We start from the raw sequence: 26,535 nt of genomic DNA on the forward strand, positions 1-26,535 counted from the left end.
GTTTTTGTTTGGTGTGCTGCCTGATATTGCAGAGCAAATCATCTCACAGGCTATTCGGTAAGACTGTTGAAAGCTTCTCCTGGAGTGTGATTGAGGTGATGTTCTTTGCTGCTGTTCTCATGCCTTTTTTTTTTTTTTTAATAATGTTTCAGCTCATCCACCATATACCATGTGCTTTAGAGTGAAATTCTACCCACACGAACCCTTGAAGATTAAAGAAGAGCTCACCAGGTATTTTTTCTGTCTGTGCATTTAATGTAAATCTTTACTAAGTCAAGTAATCATACTTTTAGTTGCAGGATTGGTCTCCCTTGGTTCACAGCAAAATGTAACATCACATATGCTGTGCTAAACATTTGAGCTATTGCTAGCATTTATTGAACATATATTTATCTTTCACTTTTCCAAGCACTCTTTGGGAGCTTAACTGATTAATATAAATGAGTGGTGACAGAGTGTGGGTTCCAACGGAATGCATCATAGATTGAGGCAGTGGTTAGAATAGGGGACTTGGAATTAGGATTTATTCTTGGCTCTGCCGCTGACTAGCAGTATGGCCTTGGGTAAATTTGCTCTGTGCCTCAGATTCCTCATCTTAAAATAAGGAGGATAATACCATTGTGGTAGCAAAGCTTAATTCAGTAATGACCCTGATGCTTCAAATATAAATATGAGTAGTCTCACTGAATTTACTCACATATGCACGTTTGCAGGACTGGGTACATTGTTTGTAAAGAACTTGGAGACCTTCCTTAGGAAGGTGCTATAGAATTGCTGCATACTTTTATTATTATTACTCAACTGATTATACTTTCAGTTGTGAAGCATGCAAGCACTCCTGTAGAGCACAGCAGGTGTGGAGGTCGAGGGCTGTTACCAGTCTGAATTTTTTCCAATAAATTTTTTGAAGATGCCTGTGGCAGCAGAACAGTCATGTTCGATGGATGGGGGATAAGGATTGCTATCTATCTTTTTTTATTTTATTTATTTATTTAAAGTAGCCCTCACTTGTTTAACATATATGTTCTGTTGCCATGGGTATTTTCAAAAAATGTACTGGAAAAAAATTGAGGCTGTTAGAGGCCCTCTTGACCTCTGCACCAGTTTTGTTTTTCAGGAGTGCATGTATGCCTCACAACTGGGCATGCAATGAAATAAGTCATATGTTGTGGAAATTCTCAAAGCACTTCAGTAACATTGTCCCCAGTCCTGCAGATTCTTATACAAGTGACTATCTTGATGCGTCGGAATGGTCCCATTACTACTGAATATTGTACTGAAAGATGTAGCTTGCATTCTGCTAAATGCTGTTTTTCTGGATATGTATGTATTTATACAACCGACATAGAACGATGTTCATATTGCATTTATTTTCCTTTGATAAAATATTAGAACTAAGCAGTTTACTGGATAGGGAATAGGCCTGTGAGTTAGGATATTTGGGATAATCAGTATCTTTCCTTGGACAAATCTCTGTGTGTCTCTCTGTGTAAACTTGGTGTAACCCTGGGCCATGCAACAAACTTGCTGCAAGGCTTCTTTAATTAATCTTTGTAAAATATTTTGAGGCCATATAATGAAAGTTTTTGTATAAGTGCAAAGTCATTGTGGATAGTTCTCTGAAATCATCCTCTCAGTGCGCAGCAGCAGTCAAAAAAGCAAACAGAATGTTGGGAATCATCAAGAAAGGGAGAGATAACAAGACAGAAAATATCCTATTCCCTCTATATAAATCCATGGCACACCCACACCTTGAATACTGCGTGCAGATTTGGTTGCCTCAAAAAAGATATATTGGAATTGGAAAAGGTTCAGAGAAGGGCAACCAAAATGATTAGGGGTATAGAATGGCTTCCGTATGAGGAAAGAGCAATAAGACTGGGACTTTTCAGCTTGGAAAAGAGACAACTACGGGGGGGATATGATGGTATCATGAGTGATGTAGAGAAAGTAAATAAGGAAGTGTTATTTACTTCTTTCAATAATACAAGAACAAGGGGTCACCAAATGAAAATAATGGGTAGCAGGTTTAAAACAAACACAAGAAAGTATTTTTTCATGCAACATACTGTCAACCTCTGGAACTCCTTGCCAGAGGGTGTTGTGAAGGCCAATATTATATCGGGGTTCAAAAGGGAGCTAGATAAATTCATGGAAGATAGGTCCATCAGTGGCTATTAGCCAAGATGGGCAGGAATGGTGTTCCTACCTTCTGTTTGCCGGAAGCTGGGATTGGGTGACAGGGCATGGATCACTTGATGAAAACCTGTCTGTTCATTCTCTTTGGGGCACCAGCCTTTGGCCACTGTCAGAGGACAGGATACTGGCTTGAGACCTTTGGTCTGAGCCAGTATGGCCATTCTTATGTTGTTAGTATAAATTATTACACAGAATGCATTCTTTTAATGTGTATTGTAGGCATAAAACAGCTATGTTACATAAGTAATGTTACTCAATTTATTTTGCTATTTATAAAACTTTTGAATTGATCAAAGCCTTCTCTTGTCTTTGTTGCTTTCTTTCAGGAACTATGCATTGTACAGGGCCTAGAGAGGCAAAATAGCATAGCTGTAGGCTTTTTGGGAGGGATTCTGGATTAATTTAAAAAAAGTTGTCATTTTAAAATCACATTGCTGTCCAAAATTTTTTTAACTACCGTTTTTATAAGTATCAATTAATAGAACTATAAATTGAAAGATGCTTAAGGCAACATACTCTAATTTTAGCCAAAAAGCTAAGAAGCAATACTATAGGAAAATTAATTTTTTTTTTCATTTTAACTTTTTCATTTGATAGTATTTTATGTATAGTCAGTTTCACTCATTTCCCTATATTGTCATTTTGGCAGGTTTTTCTGTTGCTTGTATGGGTCTTTCACGTAGAAATAGGGAATAGGAAACATTTCTAAAAACAGGAAAATGTAATTGTATAATCACATAGGCTCTGAGAGTTTGCTGCAGCAGCTAAAACAGGAGCAGTGTGTGGGATTACAAATGGGAGGTAAAACCCCCTCTATAAACTAAATTAAGTTAATTGATTTTCTTCTATCAAAATGACCATGGATTTAAAAAGATATAAAAGGTGTCAGTATTTAGCAGTGTGCAAACAGTTGTTTCCTCTTGGCCCTGGCTTCCTTTTTCAGTAGAACACATCCACACACACGTTGTACCTTTCCTCGCTGATGAGTTACATCTCCTGCTGTGGATGTTTTCAGATACTTCACTGGGCAAAAATTAAAGACATTCTGGGACCTTGACCTCTGCACCAGTTGTGCTTCATAGGAGTGTACCTCTCTCCTGAAAAGTGGTGGAGTCAGCTGAGTCATAATGATAGTATGCTGCACTCCTGATTGCACGTGGAGTCTGCAAAGATCAAAGCACTTCACTGAAGTTATTCTCACGCATATTCAAGCAAGATAAATGTATCTTGCTTAAATATGGAAACGGAGACACAGCAAGGTGAAGTAGCTTGCCCAAGGCCATACATGAAGTCAGTAGAAGACTCAGGAATAAAATCTGGTCTCTCTTCTCCAAATCTCCTGTTCTAATCACTAGGCCCAAAAGCAAGCCTGCTCATAGGCACAGATTATAGCTATATGACAAGGAAAAAATGGGTGAGGTCCCATAGTGCAGAGGCAGATTAGGGGTTTGTAGGGCCCTGGGCCAGAGCAAGTGGGGGCCCTTCCTCACCCCTTCTGCCTGCAGTCCCCCGGTGCTCCTGCTGTGGAGTGGAGTCTTGCCCTGCCCTGCCTGCCCAGCGCTTCTGCTGGGGAGTGGGGTCAGGGTGCAGGGGCTTGCCCCGCTTCCCAGCAGGAGTGTGGCAAGCCCCCATGCCCTGACCATGCTGCCCGGCAGGAGTGCTGGGTGGGTTGGGATGCTGGGGAACTCCAATTGGCCGGGACCCCTGGGCACAGGCCCCATTGGCCCAGTGGCTAATCCACCACTGCCGTAGTGCACAAATTACGAATCCTAGCTACAGTTCTCTGAGCATTTCTCTTTGACCGTACTTAGTTTTGTACTCCCTGTGCTGTGTATACAGTGGTATTTATTGTATCACATCTCTTGCATTGTTTGATACACAAGGCTAAATCTGACATATGCTGACCTTCTCTAAATATACAATATGACTACTGTACATTGTAGTCTTTACAGAGCTTTATAGAAATAATTTTTAATAGAATACTCTACAGTCATCACAGAGATGGATGGATAGATAGATAGATGGAAAGGGGAAGATCTTTCACAAGAGGTGGTCTCATTTCCCTTGCTTTTCAATGCCAGTGTTTAAAAACGTCCTATCATATTGCTGATTTTTTTTTTTTGGCTTATTGGAAAAAAAATGAGAGAAGTAATAGCGGGTGTAGAATTTAAATAGGAGTTAAAAGGCCTGGTGGGTGCCACCAACAGTGAAACTAATGGGTCTCTTGTTAAATGTCCAGTTTAAAAGGTGGCTACACATTGAAATGATAAAGGACCTGTGTGTAAATTTTAACTGTGAAGCTGCAGGTGGCTTTAATTGTGTAAAGTGTTTCAAACTGCTAATGCAGTGGCTCTCAACCTTTCCATATTGTACCCCTTTCAGGTCTGATTTGTCTTGTATACGCCAAGTTTCACCTCACTTAAAAATTACTTGCTTACAAAATCAGACATAAAAATATAAAAGTAGTTACAGCATGCTATTACTGAAGAGTTGCTTACTTTCTCATTTTTACCATATAATTCTAAAATAAATCAACAGGAATATAAATATTGTACTTGCATTTCAGTGTATAGTAGTATATAGAGCAATGTAAACAAGTCATTGTATGAAATTTTTAGTTTCTACTGACTTTGCGAGTTCTTTTATGTAGCCTGTTGTAAAACTAGGCAAATATCTAGATGAGTTGATGTACTCCCCGGAAGACTTCTGTGTACCCCCAGGGGTACACATACCCCTTGTTGAAAACCACAGTGCTCAGGGACCAATAAATTAGCACAGCGGTGGGAAGGGATAGCTGGGTGGTCAGACCCTACATATTACAGATTTGCCCTTTTAGAAGTTGACAGGTCTGGATGCTAGATTATTTAAAGTCAGCCCCTGCTCCTTAATGGCAATTCCAGTAGACTCCACTAGAAACTTTCCATGTGGAAATTCCACTTCAGCTGTTGACTTGTGAAAGGTATCTTGGGATCTTTTTGGTTTTAGCCAAGTAATGCTTGTGTTAGAGCAAATCAGTGTAGAAAGTGACCTCAGGGCTAACAGCTGCAGCCAAAACCAAACTAAAACGATGCATCCGATGAAGTGAGCTGTAGCTCACGAAAGCTTATGCTCAAATAAATTTGTTAGTCTCTACGGTGCCACAAGTACTCCTTTTCTTTTTGCGAATATAAACTAACACGGCTGCTACTCTGAAACCTGTCTAATAGAGTAATGAACTCTGCTTGTAAAAAGTGTCTGACCTTATTGAAAATCCCAGACCACAACAGTAACTACTAATTTTTAACGTACACTAATTAAGTAATCAACATCCTGAGGGGAAAAAAAATCCTGTGTTTTTCATCTGCTTGTTTGTCCTTGTACAAACACAATTTAGTTTCTCTTTTCATTGACTCAGACCCCATTCTTGCAACCAGATTTTGGGGCAGAGACTCTGCAGGACTGTGATAGAGAGCTTGAAAGCGTACATATTTTCAGTGTTCTTCCAAGTTTCTTTTTGAAACCATCTTGTCTTATTTTGTCACATTTCAGCTGACTAATTCTCCACAAACCTGTGTCACATAAGCATCACAGACTTGACGGGGTTAGCAGCGTGGGTGTGTATGTGCAGAGAGATACAAGTGTAACAACCCCATCACCACAGTCATCAGCAGGGATAGAATTCAGTATCTTCTGCTCCAAAGCATATTTACCACTGGAGCTAACAGTGCAACTGTTTGTTATTAGTGTAAGTAGGCTTTTAATCTCTTGATAGACCAGACACTAGAAAGGGAAACAATGCACTTAGCCAGCCTGTTACATAAACATCTAATCTAGTTTGCTTTGGGGGAGTAACATCCACTTTAATCAGCTGTACTAGTGGTGATTTATTTTATTTATTTAGTCTGAAATTTAGGGATGCTTAAACTGCTGTAAGTGTATTGTGTGGAGAGAAAAAGCAAGGGGCTCAGAGCAGCCTGTGGAGAAGCCTTAGAGAGGGTCTCCAAAACCCCTGTTTGTCCTAGAGATGGGCTTTGCATCAGCTTGCTCTATGGAAGTATGTAGGATTGTGCATGGGAAGAATGGGTCCATGACAGGAGCAAGACAAATAGATCTGTAGGTTTCTCAGATCTACTTTGGCACAAACTTTTATTTTTTTTTTAAATGTCCGTTCATTTCACTGTTCTTGCTTTGGTTAAAAAAAAAAAAAAGTGTTGTTCATTTTTGTGCCATTAATTCAATCCCAAAGGCTTCATGCACTCCTAACTCTTAATCCCTACATAGTTCTATTAAAAGACTAGAAGTGTGTCTTGTCTATAATTGTGTTGTTAAAATTAGAGCATCCGAAGTCCCTTTAAAGTCTAAAAGATAATATTGAATCAGCCATAATCCATGATTATCTGCAGCTGAAACCAATATCCCTACAGGGGAAATAAAACACACCAATGTTAAAGGTGGATTCTTTCAGCAAACCTTCGTGTTATTTTCTAAATCATGTTTTAGAAACAGATCTTGAATCATTTGGTTGTCGTAAAAAAAAAAAAAAACAGTATAAAATATTTTTGTGCAAGCAAAGTAGATAAAATAAAAACATTATTTATGGTCAGATTAGCATTTAATTTTGTAAATATATAAGGGCTAACATTTAGTGGTCTGATTTTCAAACATGCAGAGTACTCAGCAGGTCAGTATTTGGTGATTAGTCTTTAGTACTTTTGAAAAATAAGGCCAGTTGATTTGGTACACAAATCTGGATTTAAGAGCCTAATTTTAGGCACTCAAATTGAAAAATCTTGGCCAATGTAAATAGTAGTTGCTGGATATTCAGCCGTTTTCCCCTGGCTTTCAATGAAAAATTGAGAGCCAAATCATCTCTGTAGCAGGAAAAGTTTGGGTAAGGGCCAGAAACTCTGTGTTCCAACTTTTGAGGTTTCTGTGGGGGATAAAGGGGTGTTTTGTTGCTTGCAGAGTGAGCAGGGGGTATGATCCTCCAAATACTCTCATATCTTGATATATGTATATATGGGAGATCCTCTGGGCCTCAGGACATCTGCAGCGGACTGTAGCATTTTCACTGCTTTTCATGCTCCCCTTTCCACTTCATGGCTGATTTAGAAATGTATACTCCTATGCACTATTCCATGCACTCTGGACAATAAACCCAAATTGCCCCTGGGAGTTTGACAGCGTGGACAAAGAACCTATATAAAAAAAATTTGAAGTGGTCAGCTGTATTTTTTCCCTGCAATTTTGTGAATGTAGAACCCAGTCCTGTGGTGAACTTCATGTGGGGTCCACCCATGGGGACCCACTTGTAGGATCAGGTATGATATTTGTGACAAGATTACTTGAAATTTTACAGGGAGATGTGATCTGTAGTCTAAAGAAGCAGATGAATTATTTTACAGACTAAATTACAAAAATCCATTAAGTGTAAAACAGCACAAGGTTTACTAGAAAATTATTTTATTTGCTTAGTTGGACATAAAATAGAAGAAAAATTGTTGAGATTAAAATCTTCTTTGTGATCTGCAACCACATTGAAAATAGTCTCTTACATATTCTGCACATGGGCATCTACTGATCTCAATGGAGGCACAGTGTGCCAAATATCTGCAGTATATGCATTAAAGAACCCCTCTGTGATCATATAGGTGAGTTTTGCCCTTTATTGAAATGTTCCTATGGTGGTGGTATTATTATCTAACATTTATAATGAGTTAGTTCCCAAAGGCCTCAACCAGTTGAGGGCCCTATTGTACTAGGTCAGGGGTGGGCAAACTACAGCCTGTGGGCTGGATCCAGTCCGCCAGCCGTTGTAATCCGGCCCTTGAGCTCCCACTGGGGAGCCGGATCTGGGACTTGCCCCACTCCAGCACTTCAGCTGGGGAGCAGGGTCGGGGGCCGCTCTGCGTGGCTCCTGGAAGCAGCGGCATGTCCCCCCTCCTGCTCCTATGTGTAGGGGAAGCCTGGGGGCTCCACGTGCTGCTGCTGTCCCTGCCTCAAGCGCCGTCCCTGCAGCTCCCATTGGCCAGGAACCATGGCCAATGGGAGCTAAAGGGACGGTGCCTGTGGACAGGGCAGCGCGCAGCAGAGCTGCCTGGCCACGCCTTCACGTAGGAGCCAGAGAGGGGAACATGCCACTGCTTCCGGGAGCCGCTTGAGGTAAGCACCACCTGGAGCCTGCACCCCTGAGCCGTGCCCCAACCCCCTACCCCAGCCCTGATCCCCCTCCCGCCCTCTGAACCCCTCAGTCCCATCCCAGAGCACCCTCCCACATTCAAACTCCTCATCCTCAGCCCCACACCAGAACCCTCATCCTCCCCACCCTGCAGCACCCCCCTGCCCCAGCCCCGGAGTCCCCTCCTGCACCCTGAATTCCTCATTTCTGGCCCCACCCTGGAGCTGCACCCCCAGCCAGAGCCCTCACCCTCTCCTGTACCCCAATCCCAATTTTCTGAGCATTCATGGCCCGCCTACAATTTCTATACCCAGATGTGGCCCTCAGACCAAAAAGTTTGCCTACCCCTGTGTTCGGTAGTTAAAAGCAACCAGATGATGTGGTTGTATCATATGATAACACTTTCCATTCAACTGATTCCTCAGGAAGATATAAAACAGCAGATACTAAAGTTGCACATCCATTTTTGAATCAGCAGGTCTGGATAACTTGCATCCAAGAGTTTTGAAAGAGCTGGCTGAGGAGCTCACTGACTATTAAAGTTGATTTTTTTTCAATAAGTCGTGGAATATCAGGGAAGTTCAGTAGACTAGAAGCAAGCTAATGTTGTTTCAACATTTAAAAAGGGTAAACAGGATGTTATAGGCCTGTCAGTCTGACATCGAGAAAATGGAGCAACTGATATGGGGCTTGATTAATAAAGAATTATGGGAGGGTAATATAATTAATGATGATCATGTCAAAGTAATTTGATATCTTTTTTTTATGAGACTAGAAGTTTGGGTGATAAAGGAATAGTGCTGATGTATATACTTAAACTTACGGAAGGCATTGAACTTGGGACTGCATAGCATTTTGATTAAAAATAACTAGAAAGATGTAAAATTAACATTATATATTGGATTAAAAGCTGGCTAACTGGTAGATCTAAAATGTAATTGTAAATAGAGAATCATCATCAAACGGGTGTGGTTTTGGTCCTATGCTATTTAACATTTTTATTAATGACCTGGAAGAAAACATGAAATCATCCCTGTTAAAGTTTGATGACAGGCAAACTAGGAGAGTGGTAAATAATGAAGAGGGCAGGTCACTACAGAGGGCGGGTTCGCTTGATAAACTGGGTGCAAGCAAGCACTGTGAGTTTTAATACAACTAAATGTAAATGTGTACATCTGGGAACAAAGACTGTAGGCCCTACTTACAAGATGGAAAACTCCATCCCGGGAAGTAGCGACTCTGAGGCCTTGTCTACACTACCAAGTTTTGTCACCAAAAACTGCCTCTTGGTGACAAAACAGCAAGAGGGGACATACTACAATGGGACTTTTGTCATGAAAAACGCCCTGTTTTGGCAACAAAGAACTTCCACCCCTACGAGATACATTTCCCCTCCCTTTATTGTCGACAAAGAGCCAGTGTAGACACTGCTGATTGTTTTGTCGACAGAACTGGCTCCCGCCAGTATTCCGCATTGCCTACCCTAATTGCTCTGCTCAGTGTTTTGATCTCCGCTGCCCTGCAGGTGTGCGCCCCTCCCCTTTCAAAGCTGCAGGAAGTATCTGTGTGCTGCTCCCTTTGGGGAACAAACAAAGAGCAAATCATTGGAACGCTCCTGTTCTGCCCTGCACTAGGAATGCAGCAGCAGTCAGACTGCTGGGGGAGGGGGACAGACTGCTGTGCTGCTTTGCCCTTCCTCAGCACCGAGAGCTCACAGAGCTACCCATGATGCTGCTCTTGGCAGCTGAGGGGGCTGTGGGAGAACTCGGAGAGAATCCCAAGATGCGCAGCGATCAGCTCTTCCCTCCCACAACACTGCACAGTGGGATACATACCCACAGAGCATTGCTCACCCTGTCAATGATGGTGTCCCCAACGTGGACATGATCTGTCCACAGAGGGAGCAAGTGTGAACACCCTCTGGCGATTTTTGTTTTGTCGACTTTTGGGTGTCAACAAAGTTTTGTCAACAAAAGTTTGTAGTGTAGACAAGGCCTAAGAAAGATGTAGGTGTTGCAGTGGATAATCATTTGAACATGAGCTCCCAGTGCAACACGGTGACCAAAAGGGCTTATGCATAAACAAAGGAATACCAAGTAGGAGTAGGAAGATTATTTTACCTCTGTATTTGGCACTGGTGCGACTGCTTCTGGAATCCTGTGTCCAGTTCTGGCATTCACAATTCAAGACGGATGTTGATGAATTATAGAGGGTTCAGAGAACAGCCACTAGAATGACTGAAAGATTAGAAAACGATTAGTCTTATAGATTGAGCTCCTTGAGCATGTTGCTATGCAGTTTAACAAAGAGAAGGTTAAGGGGTGACTTGATGACAGTCTGTACGTACCTACCTGGGGAATAAATGTTTAATAATAGGCTCTTCAGTTTAGCAGGGAAAGGTATAACATGATCCAATGGCTGAAATTGAAGCCAGACACATTCAGACTGGCAATAAGATGTAATTTTTTAAGAGTGTAATTAGCCACTGGAACAATTTACCAAGTGTGTGGTGGATTCTCCATCAGTGACAATTTTTAATCGAGATTGGATGTTTTTCTTTAGAAATGCTCTAGGAATTATTTTGGGGGTGTTCTATGGCCTGTGGTGTACCAGAGGTAGATGATCACAGTGATCCCTTATGGCCTTGTAATTCTTGAATCTGTGAACCAATCCTGATTTCAAGAATGGGATCTTGCAGTCAAACAAATCCAGCAAATTTGTGAGGTTGAGTAAAACTGCAGTGAAGACAAAAAAGGGCTTCTATACTGAGATTACTAAGAGAGCACTTCAAAAGTTGGAGTAAAATAAGAAAATTCCTCCAAGTCTAAGAGGGAGGGGGAACAAATAGAATTGCCTGCTGAGAATTTAAAATGCTGCTGCTGATATAAATAGTTAAAAGTAGAGCTAGTCAAATAACACACAAATGGCTAGATTGCACGGATGTGATAGACTCCGTGTAAGGACTGTCGTTCAAAATCCTTCACAAAGAGAATAGCTCTGAGGTATGATTGTTGTCCTGCTCCCCCTTGCTCCGAAGGGTAGTAACCCTCCACCCCAGAGTAGCTCAGCTATGTTGGCTGGTGCTTTGGAGGGGTGGGCCTGAGCCAAGGTTCTATCTACATCCACCTCACTTGCTTTGGGGTAGGTGAGGAATAGTGGGCAAACAATACTTCTGAGCCCCCTGACCAAGGTCCAAGGATGCCATGAGAGAGGTGGGAGGCAGATGGAGTCCTATTCCCTCAAGTCTCTGTGTAGGCTGGACCCCTTATAAATATTTTTATGAGTAATCGTGGTAACTGAGAGTATTGTGATGACTGCTGGTTTATTTGTGAAAGTTCCTGAAAGTTTAATTAAATTTAGTACAAATGATCATTCGTTCCAAAATTGATGATAGAACATGATATTTGTTGTTCTCTTCAATTAAAAGAAACACTTCTCTACATTAAAAAGCAAACATTTAGATTAATTAGTGTCTCTCCTATGACAGGGGGAGATTTAGAGATATGCAAAATTATGATGTACTATAATGAGTTCAGGTTATGTATACCCAGGACTGGGGGAGGGGGGAAATTAACTACTTTTAGATTTAAAAAAAACCAAAAACCTAATACTAATGTTTTGTTTTTTGTTGAAGTTCCAAAAGAAGAAGAAATTGGTCTGGTTTTGTAAACAGATGAGAAGAAAAGGGAAGATGTGTTATGAAAATAAAACTGGTGGAAATTTTTAGAAATTTTTTGCAAAGATGGTTTTTCAAAATTTCAAAAAATTGGTTTTGCTATTTTTCAACCGGCTTGCAAAATAATTTTGACAATTTTTTTTACCAGGTCTGTCTCAGACAAAATTATGTACTTACTCATCATTCAGACAGAAAGCATAAAGGGAAGGGTAATTTACAAACTGGCTCCCAAGATATCAAAACTTCAAATTTTTAAGAGGAATCTAAAAGCTATCAGTTCATGGGAACTGTAACACACTGTACTTTTATATGCATAGAGAGAGATGTTTGGACAGACTGAGATTAGGGGAAATCTGTTAGTAGAGAAAAACAGTTGACTGTGCTACTGACCTTAGATGTTGCTTCTTGTTACCTCAGTATCTGTAATGTATACGTCAGAAAAAATACTGTGCAGATCTTGAGATGCAAATGCTAGATTTGATCAATATCAATTGTTGTATGTTCTTGTGATCTTGTATTCTGCACACTCCATCCAGTAATTATTTTTGCATCTAAGGCAGTGTACATTCTGTAAAGTGGCTTGACAAAAGCTTTTACTCATTAGGCGCTTCAATAAAAGTTATATTTTAAAGCAGCCCATGTTAAGGCCAACAACTCGCAAGACTTTAAATGAAACAGAAAGAAATAGACACACACTAGTTGTTAGAGATACTTATTTGGTGTTTATGTACAACTTTTGCCCTTTCAGAAGTTTTCAAATATTTGCTCTGTTTTCTTTTATGATCGTTATAAACTAAATTAACAACATTGTCTTACTACAGAAAAAGCAAAAAACCAAACCAAACAAACAAATCAACAAAAAAGCAACAAGCAGACAAAAAGCCCCATGCTTCTCCAACATCTTATGTGTGTAGAAATCATGGCAATGACTTAATTTGGAGCCAGAAAAGATTTCAATTAATATTAGTATTTTATATTGCAACTAGGGTTATAGTAATAAAATGGGGGTACAGTGGAACCTCGATTTTTATGAACACCAGTCTTATGAGCAGCCCATCATATGAACCATTTTTCCTAATGAGGGAAAAAAAACCCCACATCATAACAACGATAAGAACAAGTTGACATCTCTTCGTATTCCAATGCCTTCAATACATCACATTTGCAGCGGTTTAAAGCACAAGAAGAAAGCGATGAAGTGCGCCATAGTGCAATTTATGCACCATACCTATTGTAATTTTGAAATGTTCAATTTTATGAACTCCTCAATACCCAATTAATTCATAAAATAAGGGTTCTATTTTATTGTATAGTTCATTCATTACTTGTTTTTGGTAATGTTAACAGAAAATCAGACATTTGCTATCACGGATGCCCTGAAGATTCTCTCCCCCTCCCCCCCCCCCGAATCTTAAATAGGACTAGAGACCAGAGTTGTTGATTAATGCTGGCTATACAGCTATAATTTTCTAACAGGAAATCTTTGAATACAGAGTTCATTGGAGTTACTGATCACAGTCTTCCACACTTAAGACCTAAATGAATGACATGATTTTAAAACTGTCTGGATTTTATTTTGGGAGAGTAGAGAGTACAGGCTTGTTTTTGTTTTAATTTGTTGTAGGCAAACAAGTAAAATAAAGACAGTGCTGTTCATGAGATTAAAATTGCCCAGACTGTTTGTTTGCACTTCTATGTAGATCTACAGGAATGCATATGAAAAATTAGGTTAACTTTCCAGCTGCCCTAGAAATGCTGCTGCTGACCTAAAGTGGCACAGTAATAGCTTATCCACTAGGTGCAGAATGTTGTCACTGATGTGGCAAAATAGTTCTCACTCATTTGTAGTCTATTTTTGGGTGCTAATAAATGTACATGTATGTGTTTGGGGTTGTTTTCTGGATGAGGGTGCCTAACATGGACGAGCCTAGACAGTCAGTGTTTTGCACCCCATAATGGATCAGTAAAGGCAGAAAATACTGTGTTTTTCTTTCCTTTACAGTGAAAACCTTTTCCCTCTTACCATTTGCATTAAAAGTGATGTAATTAGCAAAAACGTTGCTATTTTAATAACATTTGGTTCCATTAATACAATTCTAAGTCAATACCAAATAATCCAGTGTATATTAACTTTCTTAAACATAACACTTTTACCATTCCTTTGTTGTTTGCCTGAGAAATGCTACAGGATGCTATTAGGTGTAAATGGTTGGCTAAGGAATTTGAAGTTTTGGATGATTTTTGTATATAGCACATATTATTGACCATCGTGTGCAGTAATGTAATTTAATGGGGTCAACTGCTGTCAGTGTGTCAACTGCAGTTGATACTACAAGAGAAGATGGTTGTTTTAATGATCTCTGTTCCTGTGCTGTATTCTGAAAGTGTGTGTGCCTTTTGTTTTCAATCAGAAGTATGTCTAATGCAGGCCAGGACTAAATGATTAATGTTGCTTCTCCTCAGTTCTGCTCACCATTTGCTGGTTCCAGTATTATCTCTCGCTTTACTCCACCTTCAGACTCAGAAACCATCAACCTGCAGTGTTAGAGCAGACCTGTTTGCCTCAGAATTGGATAGGAAGTGCTGTGATGAACCCATGAGCTGCCTTTTCATAGGATTTGTTTTGTTACTCACTGGACAGTGAACATGCTTTCCCAAGTTTGTTCCCAGAGTTTTGGTTTTTCCCAGGGCTGTGCAGACTGATTTAAATACTGGAGACGATGATTAAAACAAGCTTTGAAACTGCTGGTTTGCCCCGATGCAGTGCTACCGCAACCTCTTTTAGCACGTTGTCAGTGCAGATTAAGGATTTTTCGTATCATGAAGGCCTTCAATTCACTAAGGTGGAGCACATTTTTCCCTCGTGGGAACCACCTGTGCTCCAATAATGTCAAGTTTAAAATGGATTAGTGAACTGTGACTGGACAAAGATTACATCAGTGAGACAGAAAAAAATAAATAGTAGAGAGCAGTATAAGAGTAAATTAAGCCTCTCAGGGACAAGATTTCTACAGAAACATCCAACACTGTAAGACACCAAAGGAACTTCCTGAAAAATGACCTTTGACTTGCTTGAAGAGGGATATAATGTTCTGTTGATTTAATATTTAGCAATAGTCTGTTCTGGGGGAAGGAGGAGGCACACTGGTGGAAGACTTAACGCTTTTGAGTCATGCTCCATTCTGGAGTTCATTACAGATTTACAGGCAAGATTGCTTGGCACAGGATGTATGGGGTAAATACATAGCCAGATAACCTAGACATGTAAACCAAGACCCCAGCTAGGATGTTTGTTGACAATGCTGCCTTAGTGGCCCAGGAGGTCCATTTCCATAAGCTGCCCATGCAGGTGAAGGTGAGAGTGGACCGAGCAAGTCTTGAAGGATTCCAGTAGTACACAGACCTTCCAAAAATCCTTCCTGGCTGATTACTTTACTTGATAACTGTGCTCAAATGGCTTGTTTTCCCACAAGGGGTTAAGAAGCTGTATGGTGGAGCTGCAAGGAGCCAGCGGGCTCACCTGAGCTCCAAGATGATCTGTTGCTGTTGGTGGTACTTTACTTGAGTTCCTGGGCAGCTGTCCCTTGGAGAAATATCCCTAAAGAAATGCCTCTCTTCTTGCTTCTGGTCTTCAGTGCTGCTCTGTGGTGTAGCCAACAGAAGGTGACTGTTTCCTTTTCATCAGTTCTGTTCTAATGTGAGCAGCTCTGGTGGGGTGGGACTCTCACAACCAGGTGTCCTGTGCCCCACTGCCCGCTTCTGCCCCAAGGCCTCTCAGCTTTTTTTGGAAGTTTGTCTCAGATTCTGTAGAGCTAAAGGAGGGAATTTCAGCAGGAGCCAGTGTGTTCATCACAGATCTTGTTTCTACTATCTGTAGTATTATGAGAGAGAGATTCCATAGTGCAGCCAGCATTTAAATGAATGGGTTGGTCCACACAAACTAACTATTTACTATGGCATTTCAGATAACAAGTGAGTATTCTAACCAGTGTATAGTTTAGTGATGCTATTAAGGTTGTATCACAACTTCTGTTTTAAAGGTGAATGTCACATTACACCTCATGTTCTTCATAGAAATATGGTTATAATATGAATATGGCCTAAGATATATTTTATGTAAGATGGGTCTTGTAAGGTATCATTGGAAAGGTTATGATTTACTGAATGAGATTATCCAATTTGTATGCATGTATCATTTCTGTATCTAAAGTTAGGAATATTGACTATATAACAATTATAACTGGGGGTGTATTTGGGAGACACCCACCAAACAGGCCATTGGCTTTGATGGGCCATTAGGAAGAAACAATAAGACTTTAAAGATACTAATCTCTCTCCTTCCTGAGAGGCATCCTGGGATGTAGCTGTGACACTACTAGGTCAGGTGGTCCTGTCACCTGGTACTAAACACCATCTTGGACTTCTAGTAATTTACCACTAAAAGGAGGGGGAAGTCAAGTCTGGGAAACAAATGAGATTTACAGAAGGTGGGAATCTTTTAAGGCTGGGAAGTTAGGCAATCAGGACTCTTCTGCATTGCCTTCCTGGCCAAGAAGAAAGACTGCTGAAAGTACCTGAAGAGACAAAGGAACTGAGCAGTGAGAAAGGTAAGGGCTGAATCCAGACTGAGACAGAGGAGTCTAGTCTGTAAAGAGAAATAACTGGAACTCTAAGCTACAGAAACTCTGCATCCTGCCCAAAACAACATTTAGTGTGAGAAATTACTTCTTGAAGCCAGTCTCTTTAAAATCTTAAGCTTAGTATGCATGTTTTGTTTTATTTGGTTGGTATAATCTGCTTTGTTCTGTTTGCTATCCCTTATAATCACTTAAAATCTGCCTTTTATAATTTAATAAACTTTTTTGTTTATTACTAAACCCAGTTTGTGCAATTACTAACTGGGGGGCAAGAACTTGTGTGTATCTTCCTCCACATTGAGGTACGGGGCAAATTTATGAGCTTACGTTGTACAGATTTCTCTACAGCGCAAGACAATATTATTTTGGGTGTACTTTCCAGAGAGGAGCTGTACTTGAGTGCTGGGTGATTTCCTAGCTGAGTCTTCTCGGAGAGAACTGTTTGCAGACTATGTGTGATTCTACGGCTGTTGCGTTCCTGTGTGTGTGCGTGCGTGCGTGCATGCTGCCAGAGGCCGGAGAGCATAATTTAGCAAAACAGGGAGAGGGAGCCCAGGCTAATGGAGCAGGCAGGCTCAGTGAAATCCCAGTACATCAGGTGGCATCCCAGAAGGGTAGTCTAACCCATCACAGTCAACTTTTTCAAGTCCTCTAAAATATAGATGCTTTGTTAGATTCCTTTGAAATTTGGTGTGCCTCAGGAGGTTGGAGGATAAGGTTAGTAAGCCAAACTTTGAGTCGTTTGAGGTATGGGTTGTGGAGATGTAAGCCCTGGAAAAAAAAAAGCCATTTTTCAAAAAGTTTCTAGGTGGGGATTTTTTGTGCAGAGCTAGAGATGAAACTATTGATGTGATATAGGTCAAAATGGTCTCAATCTGTCAAGCATTATCCAAGGTAGTGCTTGGAACTCACTAAATCCCTGGGGGATCAAAACTGAGATCAGTATTTAAGAACATGTTCACTTGGGTAGATGTGTAGCGTGGAAGGATTGTAATTGTGCTCGCACCAACTTAAACAAAAAAAGGGTTTTAGGCAGCTGCTTTTTTGTTACCTGGGTAGTTTGAGGGAATGTGCCAATGCCGTTTCCCCTTGTGAATACCCCATCACTGATGATTCAAGTTGGAACTTTTGTAATCCTGTGCAATGAAGATCTAATAATTCATGTTGCTTGCTACAAGTGGTGTCTGTCATAATATATTTATTTTATGGGGAGGTTTACTGTGAACACAGCAGAATAATCAGCAGGTGGTCTAACAAAAATTTTTCTTATATTGGGAGAGGAGCTGGAGACTGATATTGTGTCAGGTGGTGAGGATGGGGTGGGGGTGGGGACAGGAACAGGGAGAGGAGTTCTGGCTGTGGAGGAGATGGGACATGAGGATGGGTGGTAGACAAACCTTAGATTGGTGGTTTGAGAAAATCTGTATTTTACTAGTCTTGGGCATGGACCCAAGTGGCTACTTCCTGATCTCGGGGCAGATTAATGTGGTGTTTCCCAAGATGCACAGTGTGGATATTTTGAATTGACAGCACACAGTAGCTTGACCGCTGATGGAAAATAAATGTGTGTGCTGCCGGGGTTGCCAGTGTGTGGATACTGGGTGATTCTTGGATCAGGAGGTTGCAGTAGTTTGCAGGAGAGCAAGGAGTAAACTGACTACATAGGGGTTGCTGACTACAGTCTGATTTGGGGTGGCCTGCATTGGCATCATGTTTTGCCCACTTTGCAGAGTCTAACTGGTGACTTAAGAGGTGGTGACCTACCAGATGTTCTGGTGAACACGGCATGGGCAATCTCCCTCCCCCTGCTTTGTCCTTTAAATAGTGTTAGTTAGAATCCTGTGGGAGAAATTGAATGGCTTGTAAAAGGAGGTGAAGAGCATGTATATTTCAGTAACTGTGGGGTTGCCAGAATAAAGGTATTTTTTATAAACTGGGCATATTGGAGCATTGCTGAAAAAGGGAAAAGTTAAGGTTGCATGGGCAATTTTTACATTTCGTTTCCTGGTTTTCAGAAGTTTGAGTTTGCTCAGATGAACATTCTGAAAGGGCATGACACACCCCCAGACACCCTTTCTCTGAGTTAACACAGATTTTGGACATTAAATTTACAATAGGTTCACCTTATGTTGTGGTCTTCATCATTCTCTCAGTAAAGTACTGTCACTCTTGTTTTCCCAATTTATATTTTTCCAGAGGGAAATCAACAGTTCTTTTCTTGTCAGTAGTCTAGTTTTTTTGCAGGTCATACCTTCCTTCTCATTCCCCTTCACTACCTTTCATGCAGCAAGTGAAAGACCCAGAATAATAGACCACAATGATGGTCTTGGTGGTAAAGTAAATACAACATGAAAAGTTCTCTTACAGGGCCTCACTCTTACTCTAAAGTGCTTTTTTTAAACTATATTGCAGATATCTTTTGTATCTACAAATAAAAAGGGACATTTTCCATGGTCGTTTGCTGTGCTCTTTTTCTGATGCTGCCTACCTCGGTGCCTGTATTATCCAAGGTAAGTACAACCCACAGCACATTGTGAATTATTTCAGCACCTTGAGAGTGGTATTCAATATAAACAGCAAAGGGTTTAGAAGTGTATTTCAGAATAAGGTGAAAAGAAATAGTGAGCCCTTTATCCTTATGCCATCCTCTCTCTAAACTTGAACATGTGCTTCAAAAATGGAGGGGGTTCAGAAGTGTAAGAAACCAGCAACAAATTAGGACATTGTAAAAAAACTAATCCTGTTATGTTTTTATATGAGAATATACAGTATTTTGTGTATGGTACTCAGCTCTAGCTATAAAAGAAATCAAGGTTCTGTTACTTTATATTTCTGAATATAAACATATTCAATTCCGTATGAACTAAACAAAAGATAAAAGTTAATTGATTCAGAGGCAGTGGTTCAGATTGCATTTTTCCACCTTGAAACAAAGGAGATCTGAATGATAGTTGGACCCCAGGGCAGAGGGAGACAAGTAGATTACCATGGTTATGGGGTCTCAGTCTCTAGGTGATTTCTCATTTCTTTTTCTCATTTCTCATCCTCATTTCCTTTACTGTTTGGTGGCCAATCAAAGGCTGTACTAAGTCAGTTTTAGAAAATCTAATGAGCACTCGAAGATATAGCCTGTTTGTGTCTGTGTTAACTGAGGACTGGGCATGAGGATAACAGAGTATGACAATAAGAAAAGGAGTACTTGTGGCACCTTAGAGACTAACAAATTTATTAGAGCATAAGCTTTCGTGAGCTACAGCTCACTTCATCGGATGCATTTGGTGGAAAAAACAGAGGAGAGATTTATATACACACACACAGAGAACATGAAACAATGGGTTTATCATACACACTGTAAGGAGAGTGATCACTTAAGATAAGCCATCACCAACAGCAGGGGGGGGAAGGAGGAAAACCTTTCATGGTGACAAGCAAGATAGGCTAATTCTAGCAGTTAACAAGAATATCAGAGGAACAGTGGGGGGTGGGGTGGGAGGGAGAAATACCATGGGGAAATAGTTTTACTTGGTGTAATGACTCATCCATTCCCAGTCTCTATTCAAACCTAAGTTAATTGTATCCAGTTTGCAAATTAATTCCAATTCAGCAGTCTCTCGTTGGAGTCTGTTTTTGAAGCTTTTTTGTTGAAGGATAGCCACTCTTAGGTCTGTGATCGAGTGACCAGAGAGATTGAAGTGTTCTCCAACTGGTTTTTGAATGTTATAATTCTTGACGTCTGATTTGTGTCCATTTATTCTTTAAGTAGAGACTGTCCAGTTTGACCAATGTACATGGCAGAGGGGCATTGCTGGCACATGATGGCATATATCACATTGGTAGATGCGCAGGTGAACGAGCCTCTGATAGTGTGGCTGATGTGATTAGGCCCTATGATGGTATCCCCTGAATAGATATGTGGACAGAGTTGGCACCGGGCTTTGTTGCAAGGATAGGTTCCTGGGTTAGTGGTTCTGTTGTGTGGTGTGTGGTTGCTGGTGAGTATTTGCTTCAGATTGGGGGGCTGTCTGTAAGCAAGGACTGGTCTGTCTCCCAAGATCTGAGAGAGCGATGGCTCGTCCTTCAGGATAGGTTGTAGATCCTTGATGATGCGTTGGAGAGGTTTTAGTTGGGGGCTGAAGGTGATGGCTAGTGGCGTTCTGTTGTTTTCTTTGTTGGGCCTGTCCTGTAGTAGGTGACTTCTGGGTACTCTTCTGGCTCTGTCAATCTGTTTCTTCACTTCAGCAGGTGGGTATTGTAGTTGTAGGAATGCATGATAGAGATCTTGTAGGTGTTTGTCTCTGTCTGAGGGGTTGCAGCAAATGCGGTTATATCGTAGCGCTTGGCTGTAGACAATGGATCGAGTGGTATGATCTGGATGAAAGCTAGAGGCATGTAGGTAGGAATAGCGTCAGTAGGTTCCGATATAGGGTGGTGTTTATGTGACCATCGCTTATTAGCACCGTAGTGTCCAGGAAGTGGATCTCTTGTGTGGACTGGTCCAGGCTGAGGTTGATGGTGGGATGGAAATTGTTGAAATCATGGTGGAATTCCTCAAGAGCTTCTTTTCCATGGTCCAGATGATGAAGATGTCATCAATGTAGCGCAAGTAGAGTAGGGGCATTAGGGGACGAGAGCTGAGGAAGCGTTGTTCTAAGTCAGCCATAAAAATGTTGGCATACTGTGGGGCCATGCGGGTACCCATCGCAGTGCCGCTGATTTGAAGGTATACATTGTCACCAAATGTGAAATAGTTATGGGTCAGGACAAAGTCACACAGTCTAGAGACTGGGAATGGATGAGTCATTACACCAAGTAAAACTATTTCCCCATGGTATTTCTCCCTCCCACCCCACCCCCCACTGTTCCTCTGATATTCTTGTTAACTGCTGGAATTAGCCTACCTTGCTTGTCACCATGAAAGGTTTTCCTCCTTCCCCCCCCTGCTGTTGGTGATGGCTTATCTTAAGTGATCACTCTCCTTACAGTGTGTATGATAAACCCATTGTTTCATGTTCTCTGTGTGTGTGTATATAAATCTCTCCTCTGTTTTTTCCACCAAATGCATCCGATGAAGTGAGCTGTAGCTCACGAAAGCTTATGCTCTAACAAATTTGTTAGTCTCTAAGGTGCCACAAGTACTCCTTTTCTTTTTGCGAATACAGACTAACATGGCTGCTACTCTGAAAAGAGTATGACAATGACATTCTAGAAATATTGGAGATGCTGGAGATTCCTGACACCAACTTAAAAATGTGGGAATAGGTTCTCCCTGGCTGTTCTGTACTGGCCTGACTTTTAGGGCCAAATTTTGAGGAAAAACTGGAGGTGCACATGCAAAACTTGGATATGTAACTGGATCCTTATACTGGTGCAGGCAATTCTATGATTGCACACACAGATTGCTAGTTAGATGTCTATCTGGAAATTTGTGTGCACAGATACCTAATGTGTAGGCGTACATTGTGCTGTAGTAATTTGGCAGCAATGACGTGTTGGAAGTACATCACCAAATTCTATCATCAGATTGGGGGACTCTGATAATTACATTTGCCCTAATGCCTGTTGCATATTCCAAGAAGTGACCAAACCCCTGGAAGGGGATAGGCCTGTATAGAAAGAGGGGTAGTACTGTGATGTAAATGCCAATTTTTTGTCCACATGAATGAGTGGTGTCTGAGGAAAAAGAGCTCAGTTGATTTCTCTTTTGAAATAAGCTTTAAAATCTTTGTAATATTTTTAGAAGTGACATTTCTTTCTCTTATGTTGTTCCTAGTAAATACCTCAATTTATTTACAATTTTGTTTATTATTTATCTTAGTGTTTTTAATAATGTCCTTCACAATAATTTCTAAGTGCATATAGGGTTGCCAACTGTATAATTGCACAAACCCAAACACCCTTGGTCCACCCTTTCCCCAAGGCCATGCCCCTGCCCTGCCTCTTCTCCAAGGCCCCGCACCTGCTCACTCCAGCCCCCCTTTCTCTGTCGCTCGCTCTCCCCCACCTCACTCACTTTCACTGGGCTGGGACAGGGGGATGGGGTGTGGGCTCTGGTCAGGGCAGTGCGGCCGAGGGGTTTGCAGTGTGGGAGGGGGCTTCGGGCTGAGCCTGGGGCAGGGGGTTGGGGTGCCGCAGAGGGTGCGAGCTGTGGGAGGGAGTTTGGATGCAGGAGGGGGCAGGGAGTTGGGGTGTGGGAGGAGGTTCCGGGGGCAGGCTCCAACTAAACGGTACTTGCCTCCGGTGGCTCCTGGAAGTGGCGAAATGTCCAGCAGCGGCTCCTAGGCTCCCAGGTGGCTCTTTGCGCTACCTCTGCCTGCAAGCACCCCCCTACACACAGTTCCCATTGGCCACGGTTCCCTGTTCCTGGCCAATGGGAGCTGCAGAGTCAGCGCTAGGGGCGGGGACAGCGCATAGAGACCCCCGACCGTGCCTCCTCCTAGGAGCTGCTGCCGGACATGTTGCCACTTCTGGGAGCGGTGCAGAGCCAGGGAAGGGAGCCCGTCTTAGCCCCACTGTACCGCCGGACTTTTAGCATCTTAAAATCTCCCGGTTTGGCTTTGGTCGCCTCTAGGAGATAGAGCTCGATACCGGGAGACTCCCGGTCAAACTGGAAGGGTTGGCAACCTTATTGGCATGATCAGCAGGAGTGTATAAAGGTTTGGAAAAAAAGGCTGTATATTCTGCTTCCAGATTCGTACATGCAGCTTTTGCTGCATTAGGGAGCATTGTCCCTCATGTACAGCATATCCAAAGCCAGACTGAGGCCCAGAGCTTGATAGCAAAGGCCAACAAGGCTAAAAATATGTGCCTAATACTAGGCTTCTAAATCCATATTTAGGCACTTAAATAAGTGGCCTGATTTTCTAAAGCGCTGAACACCCAACAGCTTTCATTGAAGTCAGTTGACCAAATTCACTGTTGGCATAAACTGGTGCAAATTGACTAATGTTAGTGAGCACAGCTTTTGTGCTTGTATACTAGGGTAGGATTAAACTTATTTACTTCAGTGTTGTTACACTGGAACAGGTGAGAGGAGAATCTAGTTCAGAGTGTTTTGGTCTGTTTTATTAAATTGCTTGTCAACCGAGTGATGAAGGGCAGATGTTTGGTTTAACTATATATATTTTTCAGAGCATGTTATCATAAAATAATGGTTTTCAATTATCTTTATAATCAATCACCTGCAAACTGTACTTTGAAATTCGTTTATTGGATGGGGAGGAGTTTGTGCTCCCAAAGTGGTAATGCACATTCCTCAAAGACTAGAATGAATCTCTCCAGATATTTTGTAGTCTTAATTTAATTATGAAAGCAACAAGTGTGCTTTCCTTTGGAAATACAGTTTATTGAACTCTTACTAAAATTGGCAACTTTCTGAATGACACATGGAGGTTAATCTACAGGAGGACACATTCATTCACTATCTCTGTTTTCCATCATTAACTTGCTCTTTAATTTAACTCATTCTGCTGCTTTGTTTTGTTTTTTAACCTGTCCAGCTGAGCTCGGTGATCATGATCTTGATGAACACCCAGACAATTACATTAGCGACTTCAAGATTTTTCCCAAACAATCACAGAAGCTGGAAAGGAAAATTGCTGAAATACATCAAAATGAATTCAGGTAATTTAAAGTGCTGCTTGTGAAAGAGGCAGTTGTAAATTATTGTGTGTCCGTTTCTATACAGAATGCATAAGCCTTTTGGTTTCTGGTTATTTCTTTTTAAATTCTGAGGAATGTGTTGATAGTTATTTCAAAAATTAAAAAATGGGTGAAAATAAGTACAGAGAATTAATTTAGCAGTTTTCTAGGTGAATATCAGGTTTAATATTGGGGATGGGAGATCAGAACAAAAACAACAAATAGAGAACGGTAAAAATGTGTGTGTGTGTGTGTGTGTGTGTGTGTGTGTGTGTGTGTGTGTGTATCTAATTCCCACTACAAAAATAAAACTGCGTTTAAAACTAAGTCAGTTCACTGTTGGTGACTTGTAGAGTTACACTTGATATAAGAGTCTTCAGTGTGTGAATTCTAAAAGCCTGAAGGTACAGGCTTGCAGCAGTTTTTCCAGTGTGTCTAGGTGCTCCTCAGCTCCACCCTCTTCACTGTTCCCATCCTGGGAGCAAGAGGGGATTCTATGCCCTGGGGTTCCTCGCCAGGCAGTGACAGATCTCTGGACCCAGCTGCTCGCAGTGGCTATCAAGGGGATGGGGAGGAGGGGCATGTCCAGTACTCATTGTGGCAGCGCATGTGGTGGGGAGGATGCTCCTGGAACTCATAGGGGCACCCAGTGGGAGCAAGGGGGTGCCTGATACACTGGCAGTGGGTGGCGTAGAAGGAGGTGCTGGACAGGGGTAAGGCTGGGGCCAGAAGAGGGCCAGGACTTACAGGGTACAGCCTTTCTCTCCCTGCAGCCTGTCACTACAGTGTTTGGTGGTCTCTGCAGTGTCCCTGCCTCTTTTGCTCCTTCATTGGGTAGCTGCGGCAGCAGCCACTAACAAGCATTTACCCTCCCTGGCACAGGCATGCTGAGGAGGCCAGCAGGAAATCTAAGAGTGGCCACGGCACCGGGTCCGGGAAGTTCAAGCAGGTACAAAATCTGGGTAGAAATTAGAAAAATCCAAATACTGGGTTTTTCAAAACATGGGAATTTTTGAGGTTTTCAGTAAAAAACCGAAAATGAAGGGCCCTAAATATACATAAAGCTACAGGTTCTCTCCCACACGCATTCTATACATCCATACTGTCAAAGATGCATTATTTGACAATGCAGTGTCAGCTTAAAAATATTAACAGGAATGCAAAACTCACTATAAATCACAACTGACTGCTGCGTGTGTGCTGCCAACTGTTTCCATGGTATGTGGTGAGCATGAAATGTATGGCTCTGGTAAGTGGGCATGGCTTACACTATGAGGGCTGCTGCTGTTGATGTACAGAGTTGTGTCTAGGGTGACCAGACAGCAAATGTGAAAAATCGGGACAGCGGGTAGGGGGTAATATGAGCCTATATAAAAAAAGACCCAAAAATCGGGACTGTCCCTATAAAATTGGGACATCTGGTCATCCTAGTTGTCTTTCACCTGAATCTGATTTTTAAATGAAAACTTGGTAGCCATGCAGAGCTTTTTACAGTGAGATTTATGATACTTGATCACTTGCATTGTGTGTTAAATTGCACATATTGTCATCTTGTTTGTATCTTTAGCTGGAACTATTCACTTGCTGTAATGGTATGATTTCGTGTGTGTGTGTTTTGCATTTATGAATGTGTGCATGCACGAACATGCAAAAGCAGAGCAATAGCCAGGATGGTGATTTCTTTATAAAGCTTTTTGGAAAGCTGAGGGGGTTAGATTCAGGACCCTTTCCCTCTTTTTCTCTGATCTTTAAATATGGGACCTGAGTAGACAAAAATTAAAATACCTTAGTCTAATAGAAGCTAACCATGATCCTGAGATGAAGCACACTGTTTCTATGACAGGTTTCAGAGTAGCAGCCGTGTTAGTCTGTATTTGCAAAAAGAAAAGGAGTACTTGTGGCACCTTAGAGACTAACAAATTTATTAGAGCATAAGCTTTCGTGAGCTACAGCTCACTTCATCGGATGCATTTGGTGGAAAAAACAGAGGAGAGATTTATATACACACACAGAGAGAACATGAAACAATGGGTTTATCATACACACTGTAAGGAGAGTGATCACTTAAGATAAGTCATCACCAACAGCGGGGGGGGGGGGGAGGGGGAGGGAAGGGAGGAAAACCTTTCATGAAAACCATGAAAGGTTTTCCTCCCTTCCCCCCTCCCCCCCCCCCCCCCCCCCCCCGCTGTTGGTGATGACTTATCTTAAGTGATCACTCTCCTTAC

General features: G+C 41.6%; 1 protein-coding gene across 8 annotated transcripts in view; it reads left to right on the plus strand.

Moving 5' to 3' along the window:
• The window catches only part of FRMD3 (FERM domain containing 3), a 256,992-nt gene that overhangs the window by 150,238 nt on the left and 80,219 nt on the right, over window positions 1–26,535 (plus strand). For all 8 annotated transcript variants that reach the window (XM_043514613.1, XM_038403444.2, XM_043514612.1 and 5 more), the window contains 3 exons: window positions 153–231; window positions 19,082–19,179; window positions 24,166–24,289. In XM_043514613.1, the coding sequence (XP_043370548.1) occupies window positions 153–231; window positions 19,082–19,179; window positions 24,166–24,289 (301 nt within the window). The remainder of the gene's footprint in view (window positions 1–152; window positions 232–19,081; window positions 19,180–24,165; window positions 24,290–26,535) is intronic.

The sequence above is a fragment of the Dermochelys coriacea genome, chromosome 5 (genome assembly GCF_009764565.3).
Source record: "Dermochelys coriacea isolate rDerCor1 chromosome 5, rDerCor1.pri.v4, whole genome shotgun sequence".
NCBI classification, from domain to species: Eukaryota; Metazoa; Chordata; order Testudines; family Dermochelyidae; genus Dermochelys; species Dermochelys coriacea.